The 9,028-nt window shown below is 41.6% G+C and overlaps 1 protein-coding gene across 1 annotated transcript; it reads left to right on the forward strand.

Annotated features, from left to right (window-relative positions):
- Positions 1 to 2,034: 2,034 nt before the first annotated feature.
- On the forward strand, positions 2,035 to 6,311 carry T265_13098 (hypothetical protein; the record flags this gene model as incomplete). Its single annotated transcript, XM_009167155.1, has 3 exons — positions 2,035 to 2,089; positions 4,059 to 4,234; positions 6,129 to 6,311. Coding segments are annotated over 3 exons (414 nt in total), but the record flags the coding sequence as incomplete, so codon positions are not given.
- Positions 6,312 to 9,028: the final 2,717 nt, after the last annotated feature.

Genomic DNA, 9,028 nt, shown 5'->3' on the forward strand with positions numbered 1-9,028 from the left:
CAAAGTTAACAAATTTTACAAAAAAGAACTCACGCTGCTATTGTAAAACAATTTAATTTGAACCGTATTTACGCTTGTGGCGATTCGAGATGGCCATTGTCTGATTTTACCCGTTATTTTTTTCAGGAAACATGACGTGCACAATTAAGTATGACCACCCAGCGTTGACAATCACGTCACCTGGGTTTCCTTTTGGTTATCCAGATAAACTGAACATGACGTGGCACATTTCGCAACCGGAAGGATGCACCATTCATGTGCAGTTTGAGATTTTCAAGGTGCGCCCAATATAAAAAACTCTGTTAGCAAATTAGATTCGCTCAAGTCTGTTCCAACAAGCACATCAGCATTCGAAGTAAGCCACAAAAGGACAAACGTTATTTACAAAATTCATGCCTCTCAGATTTTTGTTTCCTATCCTAAGTAAAAGTTGTAAGCAGAAAATACACGACGGTAGCAGATTTTGTGTGAAAAACAGGGGATGTTAGAGCGGAGACCCTCGGGCATATTTGGCTCAGACGATACACGAGCGGTTTCCTTAGGTCATTTTTACAGTTGGTATGTTGTATTGAAAGGCGTTATCTGCCGACCTCACAAAAAACTCGGTGTTCCTCTATAGCATAATTCCGTACAGTACTGACAGATTTCGCACACACATTGCGCTAAAAAAGAGTGAAGTCCATCGTGAGTTGTAGGAGAAGCTGAAAAAGGAAACTATGACTAATGCATGAACTAATGCTATGAACAAAAGTACCTATCCAGCAAAACCCCAAAATCGCAACCGAAAAATCTACCCAGTGGGTTTCAAGCGTGTGCCACGCTACCTGACTGGGAAGTCCTAACTGGCAGGTCAACCGATCGTCACAACCAGGACAGTTACTGGGTCGTCGTTCGATGAGTCGGGCACACCAAGTGCATCGCTCAAGTTAACATGTTCACCTGTTCAGACGTGGTGATTCAGATGCGTCCAACGTGCGTTGGTGGAGTAGTGGTTACACGCTCGCCTCGTATGTCAGATGTCCGGGGTTCAAATCTCGGCACTGCCATTGGATATGCACTGATGATGAGCCCTAATAGGTGCGAAACTCGAGTCCAGTGCTTCCCTTTGGTGTGGACTCACCGGAATAATTACGCTAGAACAGGAATACGGCCGTTCAAACGAGAGTGGTGTGGCTATGAACAAAAATACTTATCCCGCAAAACCCCAGAATGGTAATGCATAAAAGTTGGAATTCACGTGGTTTTGTCCGCCAAATAGTAGAACTTTGGCACATGACTCGAGCCAAACAAGTATTGTTGTCATGAGGCCATTGTTCTTCAGGTAAGTTTATAATTTATTCGTTATAAATATTTTGAAAAACTGAAAAATATAGGGGAATTTGAATAGCACAATCACACACCCAAATATTGGACAAAACGCAAATGTTTGAAAGACGATGGTGCTTTTATAATCATTATTTAATATGATACGTAGCGAACAACATGAATGTAGATGCAAATACGGTGAAACGAAACAGTGAAATTTGTTGACTTTCGACACACTGGCATTGTTGCTGCAGGCCAGCTTACTTAGCCTCGTACATTACTAAATCATTATTACCATCTCTCAAATTGCATGAACAAAGACGCATGATAGCGGGCACAATTTTAGTCCCAGTCGCATCTTAGTTTGTTTCACCTCAACGCGCCTCAAGCACGCAAGAGCTGTGGTTTAAATCACCGGACTAACTGACGTCCTCTAGTTTCTTTATTAAGCAAAATTCTTCCTAGTGATGTGTATATTCCCGGGAGTTTATACTGATCAGTTGATCCATAGTTTCTGCATAGTCACCTCGGCATTGTCGTTTGCTACTACTGCAAAGGATATTGACAACTTTGTGTTTCTATACTACTTATCCAATTTAGCTTGAGCGGCTTCGTGATTTTTTGTTCGTGTACGATGGACAACATAAATCGGATGCACTTCTTGGCAAATGGACTGGAGATCAATTGCCATCGCCTATTGTATCAACCTGCAATAATTTGAGAATTGACATGATCACCGATGGCGCACTTCAACGCCATGGGTTTGCAGCGAAATACCACTCAAGTGAGTTCAAACATTAATGACAAAGTATCATGCAGCCCTCGGTAGCAGCCTGCTTTCATACATAAATGTTCAGCCTGCATGAACAAGTTATCAATTTTTTCCAAGTTGGTGTGCACAAAAATAGGGACAAACTGGTAAAATTGTAGTAAAATATGATTTTTGTAAAGACGACGAGGACATCATGGGTAACATGCCAACTCCAACTGTTCTGGGTACGCATATTCTCCCTTTATTTCAACACAAAGCGATATGACTCGCCACAGTCAGAAGACGATAGTATTTCCCAGCGCACAAATGTTCACAGATGAATGCATGCTCTACAGAGATGCATAATGAACTTCGAAATGACAACCCACAATGCGCTGAAGTCAAACTATTCTCTAATACCGTCCGGTTAAGGCATCATTGCTATATCATATTGGTATATTTGGCACAACTTTCTGCGTAATATCAAGAGTTGAAACAACCAGAAAAGGCGCCAGGATTACCTGACGATGGACTATGTTGTTTTTTCTTCGTGGGCAACTGTTTTACATGTGGGAGGTTGCTGTTCTGATTTAACAAGTGCTGGTGAGATACGTCTCCCCGAGTTTTCTTCAGAGGCTTCGAAAAGAAAACGCAGTTGTTTTTAAAACCTGATGACGGATTCTATATCGATTAGTAAATGCATTTCAGTCAAAACTGTTTACTAATCATATAACGGCGATATGGTTCAAGTGGTAAGAGCGTAATTTACTAACCGGAAGGTCCGTGGTTCGGACCCGGCCTCTGCTTCACGACTTCATCTGTCTAGGCTTGAACAAGCTGACAATATCCCGGGGTTCGTTTGGACGGCATGGCAGCTAGGCACCTTTAGGGTGTTACAGATAAACAATTAACACTGGTTACTGCGTCGTTGAAGGCTGTCATTTTCGATACGAATTTTACTCTGCTAATTTGCCAGCAATTTATCCAAAGCAAAATGTTTTCACCCGGGAATGATTATACATAGATACGAGTTAACAAACGTGAATAAAGTTACATAGAAAGTGTACACTGCAATCACAAGACCCCGATATGGACACCGATTCTCCAAGATATGCATAAAATTGCGCAAAGTTTGCATAGATAGCTATCCATAGATGTAGTGTTGCCTTATTACCTAACCTTTGAAGCTGTTCGTTCATGATGTATCTGCGCACAGTAGTCTAATAGTATAAGACACGGAGTAGAAGGGACGTGGCCTGACGTTTTCAATTCTAATAACAGTAGCATGGAATGTGATGCGCAAAGCCACGCAAAGCGACATTTCATCTCTTCATTGCGCCATTCCATGGTATTACCTGCGTCAAATTGCCGACTTTAATTCCGTTATAGACTGTCAACCTGGTGGTAAGTCACGGGATGTTGAAACATTTAAACTTACAAACAGCCAGGGTAGCAGCTACTGGCATTATTTGAGCAAAATTTGTGAAATGGTTTGCCAGTCTCAAAATCTTCATTTTGGAAAAACATGCACAGTTTCGGTACCCTATTTCGATGGTGAGACAAAAGTTTGATCTGAACTCGTGTGTTGGAATTAAGTTAGCGTAAATGGATTAACTTGAGGACACTCGTTTTCTGTACGTATAAAAAACCCTCAGTGAATGAACATTACATGGGTCACCTCGGGTTTCAGATGGAACGATATTTCAAATATGATGGTGTGCACTCATAGTGATTTTTACATATTTAAACGTTTATGACGTTGCCGGAGAGTGTTTGAAACAATGCCAGCAGTGTTTCGACTATCCTCGAAAAGAGGACTAAGTACGGCATTCATGTAACAATCAGCAAAGAAGATGATGCTACCAGATTTATGGAAAATTCAAGCTGTTGCTCATAATATAATGATTCAAATAACATTTGATTATTTTAATCGGTGTATAAAATGCATAAAAGTCGGTGATATGGGAGGTCATTTTCACTTTGTGTGTGTAAAATTTTGCAGTCTGTCGCATAAGTGAAGGAACGAGGACAAGCATCTGCACCACAAGTTTTTCAAACCCAACAAAGAGCATCGCTTCACCAAATTACCCACAGAAATATGATGCCTACCTGAGCTACACGTGGATCATTTCCCGACCTCAAGATTGTGTCGTTCGGTTGCAGTTTGAAGACTTTGAAGTAGGTAAAATAGTTTTGATTTTTTTGTGTTGTGTCGTTGCGATTGCTTGAGTTGCGTTTCGGCAAGCCACTTTCAGCGAAAGGGTAGTCGTGATACCCGGGATCTTAATAGACTGATTAAATAACGCACTGCATTCCACAGAATGCGAGGTTGCGGCAAGAATACTTCGTGAATTTTAAGAATGCGCTGCTTCATAGTGTATGGTATATGTATAAGCCAGCAAGTAATACGTACTCTGAAAAATTGGAATGTATACCACATTTTGGAACATTGGGAATCCATAATGTCCTAAAAATTTTATGTTGAATTCCATCGACTTTTGACTAGACCACACTTTAGTCTCTGCAAAAGAAACTCTGAGCACAACCCATGAATGGGGCGAGGCCTAGAATATGATGTGAATCCTTCTGCGCAGCTGGAAAACCTTACCATTCAGTTCCACCCATTTGACTTCAAAAGCACAACTCATTAGCTGATTGGTGTTGGAGATGAAACGATTCCTGTGGTACTTCATGCGCTTTCGGAATTGTTAGCAGACAATCAGAAGGAAGAGAAATTACATTGCAGTGTGACTGCGTAATTTGAACTCTCACTGCGCCCCAGTCTCTCTAGTGCACTTAATCTACATGGTTTCAATCGTGTGCTCCGTGCACGCCTTATTTTCAACGTTTCATTGTTATAAATGGCAACAGCACCCAGAGGTGGTGAAAACCTTTTGCGTAAATAATAAATAAGTGGAATCGCTCTATGCAATGTACTACTCATAAGGTCGCTGAATATCTGTCGACAGCACACGACCGGTTCCGCCCATTTTGGGGATCGCTCTATCAATGTACTACTCATAAGGTCGCTGAATATCTGTCGACAGCACACGACCGGTTCCGCCCATTTTGGGGCTCATCAGGTAGGCGTAGTTCACGGGTTCCGTCAAACTTATGTTCTACTTGAAAAAATTGCACGAAATTACCGAATATAAACACATTTGAAACTAATTTGGTTTTTGCGAGAGACTCACCTGGAACCCAGCTGGATCTCTCGCTTGTGATGTTCTCAGGCAACTGAATGTGCTGCACCAGGCCGCCTCATACATGAGAGATTCAGCTGGGTTCCAGATGAGTCTCTCGAAAAAACCAACTTATTTTGCAAATGAGTGTATATTCGCTTGGATCGCTCTACCATAGAAAGTTGATCTCTCCTGGCGAGAATATCATCTAACGACAAAAAACAGTGCATGATGCTTGAAGTTTCGCGGACATGTGCGCCGTCGAAGGCAACAGCGATTGTCTTCGAAGGTCAATTCATATTGAGTGAAATGAGGCCACATTCTATTGTTGTGCGGTGATTTTTTAACGGGGAATCATTTTTGGGGAACGGGTTCAAAAGGTCTTTCACGTGCACTTTCTCTACCTGTTTGTTTTACCACACAGTTTCCCTCAAATAATAGAACCAGATTGAGAATACCGTTTTACCTTTTACCCATGGATATATTTTGAATGCGTTTCCTACCTACTAGAGCGTCTCAGTAGCTTTACAGTAGGCATTTTGCAGCCGACATTAATCGCTTCCAAAACTGGTGAAGTGAACATTACGCATCTCGCGAATCTCGACCATAGGCGCTGGTGTCTGTGTTGCTAAGAGATCTGATTATCGTGAAGCATGGCAAAACAAACAAAGCAATTATAACTTGGATACGAAAGTACGTTCCATTGTGCTGCTTCTTTCACGTGTGCTGCCACACGAAAATAAAAAATGGAAGCAACCGAAAATATGTGATCAACCTGCAAACAGGTCACAAAATGCATGCTTGGGAAAATTTGCAAGCCGGCTTGCTCTTCCCGATAGAGACCGTAACTTGGAGTCACTTGCGACAAATGTTGCTTTCCATTATTTCAGCTTGAATCAGATAATGATTTTGTTCACGTGTACGACGGACCCGCAAGCCGTGAGAACCTGTTGGACACGTGGACTGGAAAACGCTTACCGCCGACACGAATTTCGACAGGCAACAAACTGACAGTCGTAATGCGGACAGATAGGTCGGTGGAATTTCGAGGGTTTTACGCAACCTACGACACTCGTAAGCCTTATACCGGTTTTTAATATCACATCGTCAGCTAGACTTTTATCAACCATTCTTCGGAAAATATTGTTTGTTGAATGTCAGTCCTACTTCATTTTTCGAAGTCTGCTCATCACTGTCAATTAACACTATCTATCACAATTTCAGATGTTTAATGACGGAATGGGGTGTAAATGCAACCGACGAAAAATGTGAAACCATAATTACTTCGAACAATATACCCGCACGGTTTATCACTGATCAGAAATACCCACAATCACATTGCGCATAGACACTCAAGCTTGCTTCTCCTATGGCAGTATGCCTTTGGTGTCAAAGAGCGAAAGCATCACACTAGAATCCCACGCATAGTGGGGCTCATCTAGCGTGCTTAGAGGTGAAGTCGGGCACTTGACGCCAAGGGAAAAGCGCACAACCGATAAGCCTGATTAATCACACCCAAACAGGCGAAAGCCTCCTTGATCAAGCAATCTGACTATATTGCCAGACATCACAAGCGGCGACGCGATGAGTGGGTCTGCGTGTATGCCCTGCCAACTGAGTGAACTGGTCTATCAAGATTTTTTGCCGGCTGATGCCAGAGACGTTCAAAATCTGGACAATTCCTGCTGTTGTTTGTAACTTTGCCACGGTTCTGCAGAAAACACGCCTCTAGGGATTTCAATAGAGACCGGTGATTGTAAGAATTTTAGCTTGATTATTAGGATTAGAATTGGTGATCCAAGCAGTTGAGCAAATATTTATACTAAATAATCTAATGTTCATTTGCGGTAATACGTTGCGGATGAATACCGTGTTTAACGCATATTTCATTTTGGTGCCGTCGTTTTTCTTCTACTTGTCGTGTTTATCTATCAAGTTCTGGTTAAAGAATACACCCAAAAGCTTTTAAACTGGCTTTATTTACCAGAACAGAACCACAAGTTCCAAATTAATACATCCCATGATTTGGCCAATCGTAAAATCGGGTATTAATCGGCGACCGAACTGCAAGATGCAGCGACTTCTCAACAATTTAAGTTTGCTATACCATGCACGCAAACTTTACCGACAACAGCAGAGGACAGATATTCGCGAATTTACACCCATTTGCAAATGTATTTGGTTTTTCGGGAGACTCACCTGGAACCCAGCAGAATCTCTCGCTTTTGATGTTCTCAGGCAACTGAATGTGCTGCACCAGGCCCCCTCATCTTTCATTCCCTACGATGTTCGAGATACCGCAATACATGTACATCTTTGTAGTGCACTACTCATGAGGTTCCTTAAAATCCGTTGAGGGACCACCGACATCAAATGAGGACGGGATTTCCTACAGCGATTTTTGTCATATTCCAGTACATAAGTACAAATACGCTTTATTTATTCGTGTTTCATGTGGCAACACAAAACCTTGTGAGAGATATTTTCGGAAAGGTAAACGGATATTCGTACCTTTCTTTAGGTGGAAGATATCTTCGGCCGATAAGCAACAGTTCGGGACTCTATCCGGAATGAATGAAAGTTGATTGCAATGTACCGAGGAATTCTGAAACAGCATCACTGATGACTATCAAATAAGCAAAGCAACTTTGTACAAGTATTCTGTTAATTAAGGATTACATTTTTTATAACAACGATTTCAACGAAACGGCGCTTTCGGATGGCCAACCTCTTGCCACAAAACTGCTCAGGCCTAATTTGTGTAAAACCGAACGAGGACCCTGTTTGTTGTACTTTTTTTCCAACCTGTTTATATATCTAAGCATGTATTCCGCATTTTATTGCAGTGTGTGGGAGTGAAATACCAAGTGCGCCAAGTGTGCCCTTTCTTATAAGCAGGTGTTCTAGTTTGAAATCGTCAGCAAATATAAATATTGCCGGAGGAGTTGAACCCTTCAATCAACTTTGAAATGACACTCAAAACATCCATGAGAGAGCAGTGTATAGCGGGTCAAGGTACGAAAGCAAATGTCTGGTAAACATAACAGTTTCAACTTCTGATCCAGAAATGACCAAAAATTCCGCCCGCTAGCTTTGTGAAACGTTTGACGTGGCATGATGTTTAAATCAAAAACAAAAATTGTTCTTCTGCAATTGTTTGAAAGTAATTCTGTTAGCAGTGTGCTCTGTTCGGCTGCAAGTAATTTACTTTGTTCATTTGTTGCATACATTCGCGGTCCATTCACCGCTATTTCAAGCGAACTACTATGTGCTGAATCTAATCCGAAGGAGAAAGCACAATACCATTTCGGCAACCTCATTGTGAAGCAATTGAGAGAAGCTTCACATGGCGCATTCGGGAAGCGACCACCTGAGCTAGAAAGCATTTAAATGGGATGTTACAATCTATTACTCATGCCCCTTGGGTGTAGTTTCAGCGGAGTAAGCAAGGCAGTTCCAAGGTGGATGATTTACAGGACTCAGAGTATAATATACACTTGGGAAATCACAAATGGCTGAAAGTTAATTACTAAGTGTTGCAACATCGTAACTTAATTGATTTTCGTTGAAAACTGATCCAATTAATTCAAGTCGGCCACATTACACAAGGTTGCAAGGAAAACACATGTGTTGCCAAACCGCTAGGCTAGTGCTTCTCATGAAAGAATGTAGATCAAAAAGCACACGCTCGTGAGAGTCATCACCAAACATATAGAGGGTTAAACAATCACAGCATAAACAGAAGAAATGGTGAAGTACAAACAGTTATACCGGGGAATAAATAGGATTG

This window comes from Opisthorchis viverrini (genome assembly GCF_000715545.1).
Source record: "Opisthorchis viverrini unplaced genomic scaffold opera_v5_36, whole genome shotgun sequence".
Taxonomy (NCBI): domain Eukaryota; kingdom Metazoa; phylum Platyhelminthes; class Trematoda; order Opisthorchiida; family Opisthorchiidae; genus Opisthorchis; species Opisthorchis viverrini.